Source organism: Lineus longissimus, chromosome 17 (assembly GCF_910592395.1).
Source record: "Lineus longissimus chromosome 17, tnLinLong1.2, whole genome shotgun sequence".
Classification (NCBI taxonomy): Eukaryota; Metazoa; Nemertea; class Pilidiophora; order Heteronemertea; family Lineidae; genus Lineus; species Lineus longissimus.
Genome location: NC_088324.1, coordinates 15,927,472 through 15,949,293, shown reverse-complemented (window position 1 = coordinate 15,949,293; position 21,822 = coordinate 15,927,472). Strand labels below are relative to the sequence as shown.

The 21,822-nt window shown below is 42.8% G+C and overlaps 1 protein-coding gene and 2 non-coding genes across 4 annotated transcripts in view; all 3 read right to left on the bottom strand.

Moving 5' to 3' along the window:
* The window catches only part of LOC135501729 (uncharacterized), a 48,245-nt gene that overhangs the window by 14,485 nt on the left and 11,938 nt on the right, over positions 1-21,822 (bottom strand). Inside the window, exons 1-2 of one of the 2 annotated variants that reach the window (XM_064793982.1) lie at positions 1,228-1,290; positions 894-1,133 (exon numbers count right to left, since the gene is read on the bottom strand). In XM_064793982.1, coding sequence (XP_064650052.1) covers positions 894-906 — 13 coding nt within the window. In that variant the 5' untranslated portion in view covers positions 907-1,133; positions 1,228-1,290. Of the gene's footprint in view, positions 1-893; positions 1,134-1,227; positions 1,291-21,822 lie in introns of those variants that run through there. The other variant, XM_064793980.1, reaches the window with a different exon arrangement.
* On the bottom strand, positions 3,522-3,594 carry Trnaf-gaa (transfer RNA phenylalanine (anticodon GAA)). Its single transcript has one exon. It is a non-coding gene; the product is annotated as a tRNA-Phe (tRNA).
* On the bottom strand, positions 3,682-3,754 carry Trnaf-gaa (transfer RNA phenylalanine (anticodon GAA)). Its single transcript has one exon. It is a non-coding gene; the product is annotated as a tRNA-Phe (tRNA).

The window sequence follows — 21,822 nt, the reverse complement described above, 5'->3', positions numbered from 1 at the left end:
GTGCACACGGCGTGTACCCTTTTTGAACAGCCAATCTTAGCCGCCTATTTATATCAATTGGCGGTTAAGATTGGTTGTTGAGAAGTAAGATGAAACAGACTTGGCTTGTGGGAGTCTATGAAGAAATTGCACCTAAAAATGAGTAACCCCATTCGACATAGGCCTTTATTGCCCTATTTTGGGAAGATTTACTCAACGGAACTTAGCGGAATATCACTTCATGCAGTGATGGCCCCTTTAATATCGTATGATGTACTTTTAAATACAGCAACTATCAATTACTGATAGGCCGGCAAGAGGAAACCAATAAACAGCTATCAGAGGTCCATTTATAACTTGTACCAACTGAAGATTGACAGTTACTACATCGAAGGGTGCATTAGTTTAATGAACGACTGGAGTGTGTTGGCAAGAGGGGGGGGGGGGGGGAGGGGGTCCTATCATCTTGAGATAGTGGGTTAACCGTGACTGAGCTAGATATGCAGTTCAGTATTCTATTCAGGTTTGAATCAATAGAACTGAAGAGGCTTTGAAATGCCTTTAGACGAAAAAGCACAAAAGAGCGAATATCGGGTTATTTCTTCATGTAATTTGAATACAAAAGTTGGACTAAACACAAACGATGCCATCGAATCACACCAACTACAAGCGCTACTGACTGATTCAAGAGTTATCAAAGAGCAGACCGTAACACTTGGAATTGATATAAGGGTAGAGATTCGTTGAAAGCACCCGGGCTATCAATTACCATCAGAGATCGACAAGGTGCTGGAATGATTTGTCTATACTTGCTTTAAGCGGATTTGACTAATGTTCGGAAAAGGAAATGAAAAAACAGGAGTTCAAAAGTATTAAGGCTCAATTACTCTCGATAATAAGTGATTGTCACGTACCGTTTAAATCCATAATCCATCAGATTCGGCTGAGATGTTGACTGGAGTAATACGATCCGAAACAGTGTCTTTCACAACCCAATGAGAATATTTCACATCACATTCTACATTGCACAACTTTTTTCTCCAAAAAATCAGACGTAACTTAAAATTTCCGTTGAGAATGATGATATAAGTCAGAACCTATGACAGTCATGTAGCTTTAAATCTGTCGAATGATGAATTTCCCGGGTCGGCCATCTGTTAAAACACAATAAGAAGCAACCATAATAATCTGAACAAACTAAAACATGACACAATAATGAGTTATGTCCATGTACACAGAAGGCCTTACCCCACCAGGTCCACAATATCAACAACACATATTGTCAACGTCGCCAGACAAAGTCAGCTCAGCTAGGGACATTTATTGAAAGAACATGGTGATGTTCACATTAAAATTCACTCTGATTGGTCGGTTTGAATGATGACGTCAGCTGGGCTTCGCAACCATGTCCATCTACGGGTTGTTTGATAGATCTAAGCTGCCCGCAGGCGAGAGAGATGACAGTCTCCACGCAAATGCAGCCATCGAATCAGTTGCCAGGTTAAAGTAAGAATGGGGTACGGGGAAGCCCTAGAAAGCTTATGACACACAAGTGGAACGACTTATAGCCAAGTGTTGATTGAACGCACAGGCATTTAACGCCTGTACTGGCATTTCATCTCGGGTCGAGGCACCATAATCCTCATTGCCAATGCACCATCAGAAACACTTTGATTCAAACTCAGTAGTTTTTTAGCTGATGATATTTAATAACTTGAACCACAATTATTTTGGTTTGTCAGTATTGGAGAAAACATACAGCTCTCGATTTCCAAAGGAATTGCCTTGAGACTGCCTGAGTTTAGCATTAGGAAACAGAAACAAGGTTAGACATTATCTATTCATCGCCTCTCGAAATCAAACACAGTTCATTCTACCCGATCATCATTTCATTTGGAAAGACCCTTAAACATTTTGGCTGTTTGAGGGATTTTTCATCTTGACTCTTTTACAGCTCTTTACATCCTTCACAAAGAATGATCAGTTCACTTACAGGTAATACAAAGATTAAGTCATGAGAATGGGTCAATTTTGAAATGACTGACGAATCGAGGGATCAGTTCTGGAGCATGAATATCCGGTCACCCCTCAGAATTTACCTGACATACTTAGCAGGTTTCTTGTCTTTGCCGATGTGTTTGTACAAAGTAAACTTCATCTAAATTTGCATTGTTTATGACACTGTTTCCCCCAGTCAACAGCATGAATATTAAATGGATCATAATCCAATTTAGGTTATCTTTTTTCCTATATTTTGTCGCGCCTAATTTCAATCTCACCATGCATATCAATAAACGGGCGAAGTCAACATTGCTACGCAATAAACAATTAACTGCATACAACAAGGTCAACTCCATCTCTTAGAGACCCATTTATTTCTTCAATTTACTCAACATTTGCAGCGCAAATCTTCAATTTTCAACTCAATTTCAATTTCAGTGTCAGTACCAATAATCAAAGGCGGGGTCAACAATGGGGAAAAACTGACACATCAGTTCTACAGAATGACAATTGACAAGACCAACATTGTTCGATCGATACTTGTGCACCCCTTGTGTTCTTGTTTTGATATTTACCAATTCTTAACAGCAACATATCGAAAACAATCACTCCTCGCATCGAATTTCGAATCGTAGGTGGTGTAATTATTTCCCTGTTGATGAACTATTGATTGGTCCAATCAACTATCGACAATAGGTCACTTGTCCACATTGCAAGATTGACTTACTTCCGTGTCTTCGAGAGGAAAAATGTCCATGGTAAGTTTCCTGTGCTCAAAAATGTTGAGAGGCAGCGTGTCACCAGGTCATCTAATGACACGTCATTGGCGTGTATGCGGATAAAGACAGGATTCGGTGACCGCTGCTTCTCATCATGTGGTCCCCGGTTGTGGAATGCCCTACCGGAGCACATCAGGGGGGCGGACGCGCTGCTTGCTTTTAAACGACTCCTAAAATCCTGGCTGTTTCGAGGAAGCATTTCTTGGTGGGGAGGTAGCGCCTTGAGTAGGTTTACCTGGAGTTTGGCGCTCTATAAGACATTGTTGATTGATTGATTGATTGATTACTTTTTAATCTGGTGAACCAGTGAGTGTAAAACAACACCCGGCCCGGGCTTTATGATAATCACTAAACCCGGGCCTCCATCATTAAAGGAGGCTGTACGCAGCCAGTCATTCATTCCTTGAGCAACACAGCTGTAGGTACTCGTATAATTTAATAGGCAATGCATTTGGAAATCTCCCTGGATGCAAAGTCCAGACCAATTGTGCCAAGAAAGGAAATAAAAGACGCAGCAAGAGGTGTCCTGAGTTCTCGGGGCAAACTCGGAGGCTTCCCTACAGATATTTGTATCAAGCAAATTAAGTTATGTAACTGAAAAAACTCCCCACAAGCAGAACTGGTTGGCTGAGGATGCCTGATAATAATGATGATAAGAAGAATGTTTATTGTTGAGTAAAATGAATAGGCTTCCCCAGCTTGTTGGGGGGGGGGGGGGGGGCTTTATCAGTGATCGAGGAATGCACAACTTTAAAAAAAGTTTGCCGAAACCCGGGATCGAACCAGGGACCTTTAGATCTTCAGTCTAACGCTCTCCCAACTGAGCTATTTCGGCTGTTGTTAGCCAATACGTAACTTTAGTCATACTTATACGTTCTGCCTTAACTAAACCCAATGGAATGCACAACTTAGAAAAAAAGTTTGCCGAAACCCGGGATCGAACCAGGGACCTTTAGATCTTCAGTCTAACGCTCTCCCAACTGAGCTATTTCGGCTGTTGTTAGCCAGTACGTACCTTCAGTCATACTTATAGCTTCTGCCGTAACTAAACCCAATGTGGGTAATGTTGATTGGCGGAAATTAAGCGATACAGTCGTAATGGTGGATATCACGATTCGAACATCAAGTTAAGTTACTGCCATTTTGTAATTGGGTCACCGAAGTATCTGTTCAACATGGGGACAGATAATGAATTTGCTGATAAGTGGCGACGTAGTCTTCTTGGTATTGACCAGTGTCATCACAGCCGAAGGTGTAGGGTAAAACTGGTTTGGATATTCAACTGACCGAACAAGCATTGTCATCGTGTGTGGTTCCACTTCAGCCAGACACAATGGAATCGGTCCATCTGTACTTTGGTACGAGGGGCGTGGGATCAACCTGTCACCTATATCACTGATAGGCTGATATCACTATAGGGCAATGACGTATTGTAAAAGGACTCGAGTGGGAACCCAACAGCAGGTAATCAGGTATTACCATCAACAATCAACCATCAACAACTTGATTTACCCGCGTTTAAGGAGTCTCACAGTGGTTGTCAACACCCACAGTTGCGCTTAGGGTAGTAAACCATGTCCTACAAGCATGATCTGATATTTTGTGTTGAAAAACTGAAATTACACCAAACTATGGATGCTAACGAGGCTTGCATCCGGGACATTCATTTACATTTGCAATTTGCAGATATCGTAAAGTGCACGATCACCTTGTAAACTTTAACGAAAGTCCACCTATCTGTCATTATTTGAGTTGAGAGTCTAGTTTCCAATGTTCACAGAACTCTTCATTTTGAAGACTAATTTTCACCATTGGCTTGTACCTGAGGCTGAGACTTGCAAGAGACTCGCAACGATATGAGTGCCCTTGGAAGTTAACAACTTGTTCAGGGTCTTCTGAAACTGAAACTTCTGAAACTTCTTCAATGAATAATGCATCAGTCTAACCTTGCGGCTATCTTGTAAGTAATTCTGATATGTCTGAACGCCATGCTGTCTTGAATATCCGAAGTCGGATGCGCTTTCCTTATTCAAAAGATAATCAGAATAGAGATGAAACTCAAAAGGTCCAATACCGGTGACAAAGATTGTATTCTTTCCATGTGTACATTCTCAAAGCTGCGTAGCGACAAATTATGAATTCCATAGGAAGCCTGATATTATCTTCTTTAGACGACATATCGGTAATTTGGCCACCCGAAAAATCATTGTGGAGAATGGTGGAAAAATGGTGGATATTGAATGCAACCTTAGAGATTTTACCAAAAGGCGAGGTGCTCATATCATCACAAAATGTGACGCAAGACGAAGCTCTCATAAGGCCTTTTTTGATTACCAAGCTTCGCCTTCATTTCAACTCTGTTCGGAATAGGTTTTTATTCGGCCCAGGGAGGTGATGCGGCTTTGAGAGCTGTTTGCTCACCAGCAAGAAGGTCGTCCTCACATCAAAGAGAACGCGAATTTCTTCGTCATTTTTGAATTCAGGTCGTTGAACTGTATTGGCAGTGTTTGATGTTACACAGCGAGGTGATGATAATCTCGTTCATTCCGCATTCCTCATCCAAATATACAACTCACTGCAAGTTTCTTTCGACTTCGGTAACCATTTCAATGTAATGTTTTAGCAAGGCAGGCTGATGGTAATTCACTCCCACACCGAAAATCCAGCTCATCTTTAATCATCTGTAGAGGTTTTGGATGGTATGAATGATTGCTGATACCCATCAAAACATCCTCATCATGGACAACAATCACCGACCACCTGAGAGTTGTTTTTAGTTCCTTTGAACCATGTACATGTATTACTTTTTATATCGGCGAATCGATTGCGCAGATCTTTCTTTTCTCATCAAAACGTTCTTTGCGAGCTTCCCAAGGCGAAAAGTACTTTCGGTCGTGTTACCGGGGTTCCACTGTAAATGGTGTGTTTTCATCTCATAAGATGACCTCTTGTCGTCTTAAAGTTCGCATGGTGACCCGACTCAATGCCGACAAAATCTGCACTCAACAAATCGAAGATAATTCCAGCTTTGAGTTTGGCAGCCATTATATGTATTTGTTCCTCAAATAGGTAAATGCCTTCTTTGATCCGTAACATCTCCCGAGGCGGCCGATATCAGTGACTGTACTCCATGGCAATCACTGTCAATGAACTTTAGTGTTACCCTGGCTGCTTCGGGGTTTAACAAACAAGAAAGGGTTCACCCTTGTTCTGTAGGTTCACTAATTCTATCAAACTTCTTTTACATTTCGTATATTATGCAAATAGATTTTCATGAATTCTTTTTCTAAGGATTTCAGTCAACCCCAGCTTTTTGATTTAACGTACTGAAGTTTGATCAAATTATACCAAATCTAATATATTTAATAATAAATCCTTCCAACCACGGAAAAATAGGAAACAAGCTACCGGTTTACTCAATCAGACCATATACACTTACACCCACCCCTACCAAGTACAGGAAATGGGCGATGCATCAAATCCTGGCCTAAAACTTGCTGGACACATCGAGTCCGAAAAACCACCAGATTTCATTACTTCAGCTGTAATAATTCTAAAAGGAACCACCACGGAAGCATCGCTACGCGTGAAAGGTTACTCCACCCAGAGCCCGGTGTTGAATACCACGTGACATATCGCCAATGCCGCAAACAAACTGAAAAGGGGCCTTTTTTCGCCTTTCTGCGCAAACTCGTCACGGCATCTGACAAACCCGTAACGGCATCTGACACTCAATCAGCAATGTAACCCGGCATCACACAATGTCAGGTGACAATGCGAAAATGGATATTTCGAAAAAGTGTTCCGCTTTATCTTGCGGAGTTTCTGGTTTTGACACCATTTCAGGCATATCTAATCGAAATGACGCAGGAGAGATGTGATAAAGAATTGGTTAGGTGTTCTAATACCACTGGTGATATGACAGAAAAATTGAGCAACTTCTTACTGTTGAAAAATTGGGTATGTTTTCATCACTGCCCCAAAAATCACCAAATCTGTGTGAAAATCAACAACATATCCGTGATGTTGAAAGCCAACCTTGTTTTTCACAACTCTTATCTCAGAACAATTGAATAGTCTGACCTTTATCTGTCAGAGATTCGATCGTTATACATCTCCCGTGAGACGAGGAAGCTTCACGAGTCAGTTCCTCAATGCCATTGGATCAGCGTTAAAACAATTTGGCACGAGTGATGCTAAAGTCCATTTCGGTACTCTGTTTAGAAATTTGAATGCCATTGCTGGTCCACTTCTGGTTTGAGTTCAAATGAACATTTTCAAGCAGCGCCTTTGTACCCAGGATGATTTCTGTAGAGGCCGGGCATGATAATCGTTCTCAACAAGTGCTTCGAGCAAGATTCACGATGCCACGGAAAAGCGGTAAAGAGTGAAAATCATTATCATTATCGTCAGTGGCAATCGACTTAATTGTAAAACATCTGAAAGTAGGTAGGCTATGATTGTCAAAAGCAATTGTCAAAGATCTATTAGAGAACGAACCAACGACCTCCGTGGGTTGATCAGCGCTGGTGCTGACTTGTGGAAGTTGATCATATCATCCACTCCGCTAGGTAAATAGCACCAAGCACGATTTAAACGAACCAATAACGGTCAATTAGATCAAATTGATGATGCAAATTGGCCATCCTATTGACGAAGCGGAGCTTGATAGATGAGTTCATGACCACTACTCGCCGATCATCAGGGATAGACGCCTTCCCGTCACATCATCTATCTTGCAAACATCATGACACGTCACAGGCGCTGACGCTTCTGACAGAAGAAAATTGAGATGTCAAAAACAGGTGATGTGACACAGAAGATTTTAAAATTGGACAATTTTCCGAGAGAACAGGTGAAATATACCAACCAATAGCCCTCAACTTGCAGATGGCCAATTCAACACTATTCCGGGTTAGGGGTTCATTTGAAGCTGCTATACCGGGTCGGGCCTGGTAAACATAAACCTGCTGTAAGATAATGAACAAGTCCTTTGCTATCGTTGACCTTCATGGATGCAAACTCTCTACAATGAATGTGGTCTGCGATAACGAGTATGGGAACAGAGCCGACTAATTGGAAGCAATTATCTCAAATCTCCCTCCAAATACATGTTCCTGTTCGCGTGTCTCCTAATTCACCCCTTTCCATTGCAATTGTTACCATATGGTACATGGCAAAGCTTTTGACGAGTTGGTGGAGACAAATCCGCCAAACATCTTCATTGCTCCCCTGTGTATCAGGATTGTGATTGATTTAGGTGATTTCCGATATCGGGATGATAAAACATATATCTTTCGATGACTTCCTGATGTGCGCTCAACCAGAAATGACTTATTGTCCGACCCATCGTATGTATCATTAAATTCTTCTTTAGACAATATGTACTTTAGTGGTGGGATGGCGCGTGATCAGGGACAGAAGAAGATGGGAACAAATCCTGCGACTCAGTGGAATGAGTTTTTTTCACTACTAGTTAAGCTCTGCAGAATGTCACAGACATGAGCGTCTGTGGGTAAACACATTCGAATCCACAGTCTGGTGACGATTGCTGATTAATAAATATCTCTGCGCAGTGACTGAGGAATCTGTAATCATAACCAATCCACTCAATGTCTCGTCATTGCGATGGTTTTGAGACAGACACCTTGATGGTGGCGGCCAGACCACCGCCTGGCAATGAATGAACTATGAGTAGGGAACTTGCGATGTTTGGACTATTTGGGTTGTCGTACTCGAAGGAGGCGTCACTTGAGGTAAGAAGAATGCAAACCACATGCTTTTCGCGCTTTACCTTCTAAGTTGGCCATAAAAGTTGTGTTATAATTTTCTGAAGAAGTGGATTCGGTTTTCTAATTAAAACCCAGAGAAATGTCACAGTCCACTTGTCTCACGATGCGATGATGGTGATATCTTCTCAAAACGTTCATGCTTTCTCGTCCTTTTTCGTCGAGAAAAGTTATCACGCGACCTAAAAAAAGAAGGCTAGACGCATTGGTACGGCACTGTGCCAGTGCAGGATCGTTAGAGAACGGAATAAGTCTTAATTACATCATATCCTACCCCAGAGACAAATGATAACATGGCTATGATCAGGTCTTGTGAGGAGCAACCGCACTGCAAAAAACCCACATCTTCGAACACGAAAGAAGTCGCCGGCCAAATGGTCATCAATATGCTGAGTCAGCACTTTTTATAGAGCCAGGAGACTAACAAATGTTCCAGTGTTGTTGTCTTTTTATCGGGCGACAATTATCTGGGTCTATTTATAGTCTGTGGAGCCAGCACAATCTAGTTCGCCAAAGTCAAGAGAGTTTTTCTATCGAGTCAGCTCATTCTAGATCGTCAACGTTCAAGAGATTTTTATCAGTAGAATATTCAATGCCAAGAGCAGTCAATTTCAAGTTTATTTTTTTTCTCCTAGGTGGCCAGACCTGCCTTCTTCAGCTCTTCCAGCTAGGAGGCAATTGATGAACTAAAACGATTCCTCCAGCCAAGAGCTGTTGATCGCGAAATGCTGCCCCGAATCCAAAAGACTAAGCCCTTTTCGGATTCGCACCACGGCCTGTTCGTCATATGCTAGTCTCCTGAAAGACTGTTTGGCAAAAATAATAAGCTTGCGTTCTTGACCTTGGCAAGATAGCAACAGCGCTGTTCTCTTCAGTGAGATAGTCATTCCGAAATGATTAAGATGGGCTTACTGTCTAGCGAAACAAATGACACACAAGAGCCAGCAGGGGTGTTCCATCAGCTCGATATATTTCAACTGTTGTGTCTCTTGTGTGGTTTCAGCCACATCCTTGTTGGATGGTAATGAAACCTGCTTACGCCCTGCGGATCGCTTCCCATTGCAGGTCATGAATCCCGGTCAAGAAGTAACCTGCACAGAAAGTCCAAGCGCATGGAAAACGGCCTGGTGTTTCTGCTCCTCGTCTATTTTGATTCATTCAACAAAAACAGGGACATCATCTTGTCTCAATTGATCATGCTGTCCGTATCGGCAGCAATATGGTAATGAAAAGCAGCATGGACACTCAGGAACCTGGAGCAGGAAATATTGTAAAGGCCAGATCTTCGTGTGCATTATTCAGATGCGGTAATTGGCTTTTTACCTAAGACTTATCCGTTGCAAGTCACTTAATACGGCTGATCATTGCAAATTGGAAGATATACGTGGCAATCGTTGAAATCCTGATGTTACCATGGTTAATATAGGTCAAACCGTTTATAATGACTACATGAGAAGATGCGGCGATGAAGCCCCGATACCTGGTCTGTGGAATGAATAATTAAACAGCCGAGCCAGTCTCAATTACTGTGGTATCTTCAGCTTCCTGTAAGGTTAAACAGATCAAACTACACCAATTGATTAGGTTGAGAGAGATCGAGTGACCCATTGGTCATAAAATGCTCGTTTGTATTCCTGCCCCCTACTGTTCTCCCAAGGACACCTGTCAGATGTGATGTCCAAGATGAACCAAACAATTGTTTCTGCTAAATTGATATCAATGAAGTGTTAAAGTGGCTTTGTTAACATGAAACCTAAAGCTACATTAACAATGACAAAGGTCGTGTTTATATTGATTGCAGGTGCTCGATAAGTCAGTCTAAAGGGTAACCGAGGCTGGCACTGCAGGAAGGTGGTCAGGAGCATTTACTTTTTTCCAAGGGAACATGCCAAAACTACAATGAGGTTAATGAAAACGGCATACGAACAAGCAAGTCCGATGCCCGACACTGACACATTGGCCAAGTCAACCTTAAAGCACTCATACCAGACCTAGAGAAAATTGAATTACGCTTGATCAACGTCTCTAGTGGTTGACACTGCTGGCTCCTACGCAATAGGGCCCGGGTTCGAAACCGGCTAGAACACAGGATTGTATTTCTGGATGAATTGGCGTGGCTTTAAGGAACAAGACCTCCTGACATTGCAAAGTCATTCGAATGGGATATGAAAGTGAGGTTCCCTGTATCTGATGTCTTAGCCAACTGGACAAACAAAGGACCCCAGCAAGTTGCAAACGCGCATCCCGCCTTTCTTGGAGGAATACTTCATGGACAATAACACCTCCAAGGAAGTTAAAAGGCACGATCATCCCGCCTTCCATGGAGGAATACTCCCGGGGAATACTCCATGAGAATATCACCCCCAAGTGCAGAGCTAACTCACCCTCTTTCACGAACATCTTTCGTTTCTCTAACATGATAGCATCAGGTTGGGGTTTCACCACTCTGGTGAGGGCCGTTAGGGGAATGCGGATAGGTTGCTGCTCGCGCCACTGTGGCGACGACCATCCGCGGGCTCCGGTTGAGGTGGAATGGGTACAGTTTTATCAACGACAACCACTCCAGCGTCAAGGACGCGTTACGGAACCTGCAAGTAATCAAGGCTGAGTTTGTAAAGAATGATGTCAAGATGCTTCCAGTTGATCTGCTGATGTCCGGGGTTGATGCATACATCGTGACTGTACAGATACCAATGATACAGGTAGGTCATATAAGGTAGGTAGCATACAAATGCAATACATTTGTATATATGTACATTCATCTCTTATCTATATCGCTATATTGCATCATGCTAGTGCATTGGGCCATTGGCTATCTCGCGTCAGTGACCATCTCAAAATATATGGAAGCCAGAGAAGAATCAACACTTTTCATAATTTACCTCATCACCCCTTAGTCATAAAAACAATCATCGAAAAATGCTTTCTTCCAATTGTCTAATTGGACATGGGAGCAATATCATATCTAGTCACGTTCATGGTAATGATAATGATGACCTCATTAGTTTGAAGCATTCACCCGCACATGTGTCAGGTGAGAATCGTGCTGGACACTCGGAGGATTAGTGTTGCCTGAGGACAGGTAACATGTCAGAGCTGTCTCATTACTGTACAGGGGCAATGTGTCGGGCCCATGCTAGTTTCAATTTGAAAGAGATCATCATGGGTTTGGGCCACAGGGACTGTGCTGCCTCCATTGTCATTGGCATACACACCCTCCTCGAGTAAGGCATAACATCACACGGAAACAGATTAGATATTAGAAGAAACCTATTTATACTTCGCATTGTATACGGTAATGTGACGGCGTGTAGTTTATCAAACTGGCGATGCGTCGGTTGATCATAGATTGGGCAATGGTTGAGAAAGATTACGCTGTGATGTGGTTTGAAACACGATTTGATCGCTTTGGGCACAGGCCTACAAGTCGGTGTCACTCCTCCTATCGTCCAATGCATGCTTTATAGGCCCTACATCGTAGTTTGTGCATTGCGAAAAAGAACTTTACGTTTTACCGATCAAGAATGATGAAGTCGACCTTCATACTTCATGGCAGTGCGAATCCTCTCAACCAGGTAAAGAGCCAAAAAGCAAAACGCCGTCCGGTGAGTTGCTGCATTGGATGAACTTTTTATTGAACATTATTAATGTCTCTCAATCTTGCTATTTTGACGATTTGCCGCTCGTTACATCGTGTAAGCTTGGAAAATCGTTTCTTCTAATTTCTTGTCTGTAGTATTTATGTTAAGCTGTGAAGCATGTTCATCGGATGGATTAAAAAACGGGCCGAAAGTTAAGGGCTGATAACTATCGCGATACCGGTATTTAGTCTGTGGCAATGAGATTTGGTGAATAAGAAGTCCTCATTGTTCTTTACGTCATCCTAAACTTTGCTTGAAATTGGCTGAATAAATTTAAGATTTATTTCAAAATTGAAGTAATGTAGCAAAATATGCAGTGTCCAACTCTCATAACTATCGTTAAATCAAAATGTGATCCAACAATTCAGAGCACTGTGGATCTCAAAAGGCACTCAGCCAATCCCTGTAAATCTATGCATTTCGTAATCCACTCTCCCACAGCGAGTGTAACGTCTATTTTGATATTGCTGTCGGCATGGGTGTTCAAGAAATGCCGGTCAAAATGTCAAATCAAAGTCCGTGGTCGTCGTCACATTCGTGGTCGTCGTCATCATCTGTGGTCGGTGTCCGTGGTCGTCGTCGTCCGTTGTCGTTGTCCGGGTCGTCGTTGACCGTTGTCGTCGTCATCCGTGGTCGTCGTCGTCATCCTTGGTCGTCGTCGTCATCCTTGGTCGTCGTCGTCATCCGTGGTCGTCGTCGTCATCCGTGGTCGTCGTCGTCATCCGTGGTCGTCGTCGTCATCCGTGGTCGTCGTCGTCATCCGTGGTCGTCGTCGTCATCCGTGGTCGTCGTCATCATCCGTGGTCGTCGTCAGTCATCCGTGGTCGTCGCATCCGTGGTCGTTGTCCCGTTGACACGTGCCTTGGTCAATATGCCTTGGCTTATTTTTCGTTTTCTTTGGTAATCAGTGTTTTTTTTTCATTTTGAAGTCAGTTTTTTTAGCTAGAGGGACGAAATAATTATGGTATGTGAATCTAATAAGGAGACATCACATGTCACCCTGTTTTTTTATTTGACCAACATTTCAAGGTCACAGTGGTCAAAGCTTTTTTACGTGGCTGGGTGTTGACGCTGGGCGCAATCCCAAACCTGGAGGACCAATTTCCAGGTCACGGACTGGGCTATTCCTTGTTTTCTCTTTCAGATGTAAGAATATAACGGTGAGCGCATTCAAATCTGATGTGTTCTACATGGTGTAATTTTACGAGTTATGAATACATGAAGACTGTACACACACTATGAACGTCAAATCTCGGCAGAATAGCATTCGCAAAAACTTGCAATAGTTTCACGCAGTTATATCACTGTAAACGCCACAAGATGGGAGCTGCCCAAGGAAACTGATATACTATCAACACTGTGGACTCAGGCGATAAGGCATACGTTACATATAGCGTCATGCTTCACTCCTCACGCCTCATGCTTCACGGTTCACTCGTGAACCGAATAATTAACAAGGTATTTCAACTTAGGCCCTCATTTTTTCCTATGTAACAGGGCTCATTGAAATACCTTGTTAATTCTTCGGTTCACGAGTAAACCGTGAAGCATGAGGCGTGAGGAGTGAAGTGTGAAGCTCTATGTAACATCTGCCTAAGAGGTGGAGGCCTCGCATCAAAACTGCGATGTCCATGTGACGAGTTATGCTTTTAAAGAAAACGGGACTCAAAGTTTTACTTGTATCGAGAATGATGGCATCAAATAGATATTCTCCTTTGGTTTGATTAGAGAAATAACCATAACCTAAACATCAATTTGTCAAATTACGATATATCATAACCACAGCGAAGTACTGCCATCACTGCCACTCGACCTCATCAAGACGGCTAGGTGTATTCGACCCGTGTGATGGATGTAATTGAACCGCCCCAATCTGGTCCTGAGCAGGCTAGCTCTTACAAAATAGATTGGCACTTTTGAGAACACGCAGTTTGCGTAACTCGTAATGCTATAGGAGTAATACATAAAGTAATTGATTCATGACCTCACATCATCACTATGGAGCTTTTTATCTGTAACGCATAAATTGTTTTTGAGTTCACAATCCCAAATTACATTTGATCTTTCCGTGTTCTATAAGTTGGTCATGTTCAGCATAAAACAAGGTCTATTGCACTTTATTGGCCCAGAACATAATATGTATAAGTGATGGTAAATCAACATCATTCTGAAACGCCTTGCACAAGTTGGTCCTCGTTAGGTCAGGACACAGGTTTTGATCCGATTGGAATGACCGAAGTAACGATCAATATTAGACTCCCGAGTAGCTGTAATGAGAGGGAATTGAGGCGATTTACTACCTGCGCTGATGGGATACAAACCGATTAGGCGATAATTGATCGGTCAAATTAGTGTTTACAAGTTCAGCTTGTTGATAACCCAGCTCCTATTTGTGAGTTAACAAAATAATTACTGGTCTGTAGCTTCTCTACCATGAAATCGCCAAGAAATATTTCTGAGGAAAGAGTGTTGTCAAGTGAGGGAACTTGTCAAAGACATATCTACCTCGTGAAAAGTATGCGTTTGACCGTAAGTCATTTATCAGTTCAAGTGAGTGGACAGACCAGAGAATTCCCAGTGAGACACTGAAGAGGTAATGCTGAGGAATCGGCACTCATCTAGAACTTAGCTGATACCGTGCACTTCAGCACTTACAGTGAAACACACAGTCTGGGCAGTTAATTATTCGTCAATAGCGTGCACTTCAGTTACTACAGCGTGGTAACACACAGTCATGGCAGTAAGTTGGCCATTGCATTGGGTGATATGAATAAAGACTAGCAAATGCTTTTATCTAAATCTCCATGTACATTTACACTAGGCCTTCCTGTTCAAAACCGGAGTAAAAGCATTTGCTAGTCTTTATTCATATCACCCGTTATCTACAGCTTCAAAGCGAAAGCTAGATTTAGTCTCTTGACGAATCACCGGCTCTGGCTGTCTACCATCCTCACATGGTCTGGTAACTTTCTTTCGTTGAGTTAATTCCACACCAAAGCATTTTGGAATTTGTCATGCAGATCTTCTAGGAGGCCAAAGCGGAGAGGAATATCAATGAGGGAGGTCTTCTTCCATCCGTCGCTTTCTGTCGGAAAATTTCTAAGGCGCCATCTTTGTTTTTTCGTGTTTCCTTTCTACCGGCCTCATTTCAGGAGGCTGACTTTCGGTGACTTCTAGTGTTGTAGGCATGCAAAGACATCGCCTATATCGAGGGCGGTAAAAAAGTCTGTGCTCATGAGCACTGAGAAGATAAAGATGGCGCCCGTTCGGACGTGAATAGATTACGCCCCCTGAACGAGTCCGGCCTATTTCTTAGTTTGTAATGTTTCGCCCTGTGTTGTTACATCTGCACTTGGAGTACCCAGGCTGGTTACTCTATCATCTGCAGCAGTTTATCGATATCTGTACCAGTGCTTGTCTTGGGGATACGAGATACAAACACCCGCAAGAGATTTTAGTAATCGCACAATAGCACAATCACCGGATGTCCTTGATCGAGGTTTATGTTGATGATCATCAATTATTCTCCCCGCCTAGCGTCTGAGCACACATCTTGTCTGTTCGTAGCTCGCCCAAAGCCCCCAATTGAATGAAAACTTCCGCTTGTGGCATTTCGGGGGGGGGGGGGGGGGTGTCGGGAAATTCGCTGAAGTAGGTAACATTGTCTTACCGTTTGTAGGTAGCCGGCGTAAACTTTGGCAGCCTCGGTGCTAAGTAAATCATGTGAACAACCAGGATTGCTTTTAAAAAAACATTTCGTTAAAAAATGGTGTTTGAAGAATAGCCTTGCCAATGTTAAGGAGCATATTAAAGATTAATTTGGTGAAGAGGCCATCTTGTCTGATTTATGGTAATCAGTTCCCATTTAATTTCAGCATCCCAATCCCATTAGCGTTTCATTTTCTCCCATTATTTTGTTTTATCGTGAAACAAGTGAGAAAAAACATGTTCATGGTCGTATCATATCTGAGTAACGGCGACTTGTATGCTCTCCTCACTGCTACTATAGTACATGTTGCAATATAAACAAATGCCTAACAAAGAACACGAATACAGCAGAACCTCTCCATTAAGGACACCCTCGGGACTGATTAGAGAGGTCAAATTGAATGGAAACAACCAATTTGGGACTAAAACTACTGTCCTTAATAGAGAGGTTGTCCTTAATAGAGAGGTTGTCCTTAATAGAGAGGTTGTCCTTAATAGAGAGGTTGTCCTTAATAGAGAGGTTGTCCTTAATAGAGAGGTTGTCCTTAATAGAGAGGTTGTCCTTAATAGAGAGGTTGTCCTTAATAGAGAGGTTGTCCTTAATAGAGAGGTTGTCCTTAATAGAGAGGTTGTCCTTAATAGAGAGGTTGTCCTTAATAGAGAGGTTGTCCTTAATAGAGAGGTTGTCCTTAATAGAGAGGTTGTCCTTAATAGAGAGGTTGTCCTTAATAGAGAGGTTGTCCTTAATAGAGAGGTTGTCCTTAATAGAGAGGTTGTCCTTAATAGAGAGGTTGTCCTTAATAGAGAGGTTGTCCTTAATAGAGAGGTTGTCCTTAATAGAGAGGTTGTCCTTAATAGAGAGGTTGTCCTTAATAGAGAGGTGTCCACTAAGAGAGGTTCCACTGTATATGTCTCCCGCAACAACCATACCTTTCGTCCCAAAACTCCTGCAAACGAATTTAGAGGCCCTTCGTTAACTACAGTTACTGGCCGTCTCAGTCTTGGTTAGGCGATAACCACCTTTCGTGCATTGGAAGTGAACAAAATATTGTGTTTTCATTTCGTTAAATAACAGACGCAATTCCTTTCAAGGCCATCGATGCTTTGCCTCAACTCCCAAGGCAGTCGAATAAGCCCTGCTCAGACATCGTAATCGCTTATAGGCCTTTATACCTGACAAAATCCCATCTTCATTGAAGCGACAAGATGAAAAGACCGTTAGAGTTTAGCGAAATGATGATTGTCTGAAAGGTTCCGTACAATCAGGCAATCATTTAACTTAGGCGACTATTGAAATTTCACAGTGGGTAATTCCCTCATCAGACATATCAGATGAATGTTCGAGCAACTCGAGAAGGCGGGATATTAGCGCTGACATTGTGATTTCTCTGCTGAATCAATGATGCCGCGTGCCAGGATGTTCGTTACTCCTTCACTCTATTGTTAGAGCGGATGGTGGAAGGTGTTATCTTATTGGAGTACCGGGCAGGTAATCACACGAGCTGCCAGCGCGATCGGTTATGGATATGCTCTTCGCCGAGACATTACTGGAGTTGTGTGTAAACAATATCAAGTAGCGAGCGAATCGTCAACTATGGGACATTTGGCTCAATAACGGCAAAGTGTAATTAGCTGGTATAGGAAACAAAAAGTTCTCACCGGAGAGAGACGCCCTTACTATCACATGTTGACGTGTACCCAGCGATGACAGACGCTGATATCATATTTGACATTGGTTTCTATCCACCTTTTCGGAAGACCGAATCGGCTAATCTTTCAGAAAGAAATATCGCAGTTGTACTTTGAGAAATCCATTGACAGGATAATTTATTAGTTAGCGCCTTGAATCAATTCAAGCCAAACACTCTGGTGACTGAAGCTTTGGTACCTAGTGAACTCCTGATGGTATCTGTGTTCTAATATGAAAAAAACCTGACAATATGTGCTGAAGTGGTCGCTTTTTCAAATACAAGTGAGATACTTAGCCGTCTACGGAGAGTTAAGTTTGGATTATCAGATCAGAGATTGACACTCAGCCAACCCGTTCAAAGAAAAAGAAAAACTTCATTCTGGTACATTTTATTACGATGGTGGTGCCAAGCTTGAACGATAAAGGTTGAACATGCGAAAGAAGCCTCTCTTAGGAAAACAAAATAACGCTTAAAATCCATTTATTTTACTTCGTATGGATTTGCGATAACCATCTCTTATTTATACAGCGTGGTGAGCGATGGTGTTTGGTGCATCACCAGGGTTGGTACCCATATCCATCAATAAAATCTTTTCTTGTGACGCTGAAGCCATTAGTGACAGAAAGCATTAATATGATTTTGATTCATGCTAATGACAGTTAGCCGCAATGGATGTTGAGATAGGTGTCTTCACAGTAGATATACAGCGGAACCCCGGTCGGTGACCACCCCGCTATGACAACCTAGACTCGCCGGTCCCAAATGGTTTCCTCTCTAATTACATGTACCTCTAATTAATTCAACTCTGAAGGATGAAAAAATAACCGGTTGCCATCGTGCCCCACTCAGTTTCACCAAACTACTAGTAGTTCTATCTCTTCCTCTCATCCTTAAGCCAATACACGATCATCCGATTACAAACATCGCCACTCCCTCGAGTCAACCCAGGAAATTTACCCTATCAATAAAATCGGGATATTTCCTGACCAGGCACGGCATCAATCTGGTAAGGACAATGCCCGTGGCTCGTGAGTACGACATGTACGTAGACAGGGTGGCAGTGTGTAATCTAGGTATCTTATGATAGAGATACCGCAGGATGTTCAATCAATTACTTACTTCAATGTCTGAGCAATCTCTTTATCAGTTCCATTGTCCTGGACAGAGTCCCGCATATCTCCAGCGTCGAGTCATGACATTCTTCTAGTGGCTTTACAGCCCTGCGAGAACTCTGTTATTGGTATCTACACTGAATCTTGCCCGACCCTATTTAGCAATTGCATTAATGAGAATTTGGCTGCAAGGTGACTCTTGGTTCGGAAAAGCAACGCGTATACTCCTCGCTGTCACCAGCCACAATTCCGCGGCCATTGCCGGGAACTGACACCTCACTTTATGCACTTGTCTGTTAAGAGGTTCAAATTGCATATTCTGGCTTGGGCCTTTTCTATGTTGGCAAATCAGGGGCTTTGGCTGCGTCTGTCTCCTGCAGCACAGTCGTCAGTACTGATCAAATTGGTGGGGAGTGGTTGAAAACATGTTTGCCTCCAGAGAGTGTTGATTGAGCATCGGTAATATCTAGTTACTTCTTTCCGATGTAAAGTCTTGACATACCACCCGTGTGCCTCAGGTTCAACCGAACCTTATTTAGCCCACTTAGGGAGCTGATAATGTTTGTTTTGAGACCGTGACCATCCTGAAAATGACATGATTTGTGCTGCTTCCTGTTTTACAACTTAGTGTCCGTCTGGTAATGTGGTCGCTGTAGAGCTACATGCCTTTCAGTTACAGGGACATCTTTACGTCTTGTATTTTCCTTGTCTATTCAGGGGAATTGTTTTTCTCAATCTATCAAGCCTAATTTGGGGACATTTTGTCATGGCAGGCTAATCTTGACCAGAAGGGTGACATTCTTAATATACAGGTGTGCAAGGGATAGTAGTCCTAGGGCTGATAGTCCGTGTAACAATAGCCCGCATTGCTAAATGTTTTGGTTAGGGTTAGCGGTACAATAGATCATGCTGCTTAATTGATCAAATACAATGCTACCGGACTATGACTCCAGGGGGACTATATCCACTGTCACACCGGGTCACCTACGAAAGGTCATCCCAACAAGCCACCAAGAAGAATTATGATTCTTGTACCAATTGTCGGCTTTCGATCAGAACATTCGATTACGCAGACTATTACGTAAATCATTTCAATGAACGGGTCTGTCATGCTGCGACTGAAATATCGTTCGCTCCGTATACATCGATATTTTGTCTTGAGATGTTAGAATGTCTTACTCGTTTCGAACGGCATAGTTTTGTGGCTAATCGACATTGAAGTCGCGAGTGAAAAACAACCAACTTAGAGACACTTGGGTATTAGAGTCAAGATCCGAGACGGAAATATCACCCTGATTTCATCGCTCGTTGCATTCGAAAGCACTTAATGACTATCTCGTAATTCATGGTCATTTGACGGGCCAAACCTTTACCGAGCATGGTTGACTTGGCGTGACAACATTATTTATCAGAAGCGCTTTTAAACTTGAGTTTCGGCCATAAATACGATGAAATGTGGCGAGCTTGTCAAGCACCGGACGTGGCGAAATGGCCGTTCAGACAGCTTGGCAAAAGAACCGCGAGAGTAATGCCTAATCATAACTTCTCGCTATTAGCGGGCCAATTCTGCCTCATGGATGACCAATGCCAACTGCAGCAGCGCAGAAAAAGCAATTTCGGAAGACTGTAACCTTTTACTTTATCAGATTTGTGAGTATCATAACCAGGTTCCTGAGTTTAGAAACAGTTTCAGGGCTCGAAATCTGCCACAGATGTCGGTAACTGGACCAGTTTGTCACATGTCCTTGTCTTGTCAAAGGTTATCGTTTTAAGTAGCTATATGTTCATCGGAGCTTTCCGCCACGACTGGAGGTAAACACCATTAGTGCACAAAGATAAGTTCATGTAAGTCACAGTAAGGGATGGTGTCCCTTCTACTGACTTTGAATGAGCGGTCAGTGTTAAGTCAGTGGTTTAGGATGAGTCTATAGTGACGAAATGAGAGGCGGGCAGTGACCATTGGTGTAGGAAATTGACGTGATTTGCCGCCCGTGCTTCCCTTCTCAGGGAATTGTGATTTGGGTTTTGTGTGTGTCTTTGCATTCCCATCCACACGACAGATAATAGTGTGGATATGAGCTTATAGGCCACACACTGCGTTCTTTTATGTTTTCCAGAAATATAATTGAGACTGGCTGTGCTGTTGCCTTGACGTCGGCCAGTCGGGGCCAACACAAATTGTTATTGTTTGAGTTACGTTTTTCCGTGAATCACGTTCACCCTTCACACCAGCAACATTTTCGTTTCATCCTTCGAAGTACGCGTATGATGATTTGGAAATCTGAACTGGAAGGGTTAATGAGACCAAATAATCTATACGCGTGCACTTATATTCTGGTAATCCGATCATTAGCTGCCAGTTTCCCTGAAATGCTCTGGCCATCAGCTAAGAGTACTCTAAGCCATCACTGAGGATATTCCGCCATCTCGGCATGGCGATAGCGTACTATCACTATGTTAGCCATAAGGTATAAGCCACCCGCCAGGGTAAATATTGACTGGGAAATCCTCGTTCTTGAACAACAATGATATCTAATATAGTGCAAACATGGCTTTATGAGAGTCGCGTCCACGTGTGATCGTATTACGCGTGGTTTGATTGACTTATCGGTTTATGTTGCAGTAGTTTGGCATTTTGACGTTCGTTTTCCCGTTCGGATGATAAAAGTACTACTTGTAGTTACAAGCACGCTGGGATTTCACCGTTTCAGTACTGCAGCAATCGCTTTTAATTGATTTCAATTTTAAAAAGGAGAAAACTACAAGTTTAAAAAACGCCATCAAACGAGAAACATAGCTCCAACGGGACTCGAACCCATGACATTTGGTCTGCGTCTAGAAGGCCGACACCTGAACCACCAGGCCGTCAGCCTTTCCTGTAGCCGAGGAGCAGTATTTCAGCTAGATAAGCGTGGCAGCCATTGCTCTCAGAATCTTTCTTGTCTGTCACCTTACAGGTCGGAAGTCCGGCATTCAAGCATCGTTGTGCAAATAGACCACGTGTCAACAAAATGGTGGTGAGCACAAGACTCTTGACGTAGACACAGACATCTGGCGAGGCTAACGGAAGGGAAGGCCAACATGTGAATGGAAACACGTGTGGTGTGTCTCTTGGGGGGCAC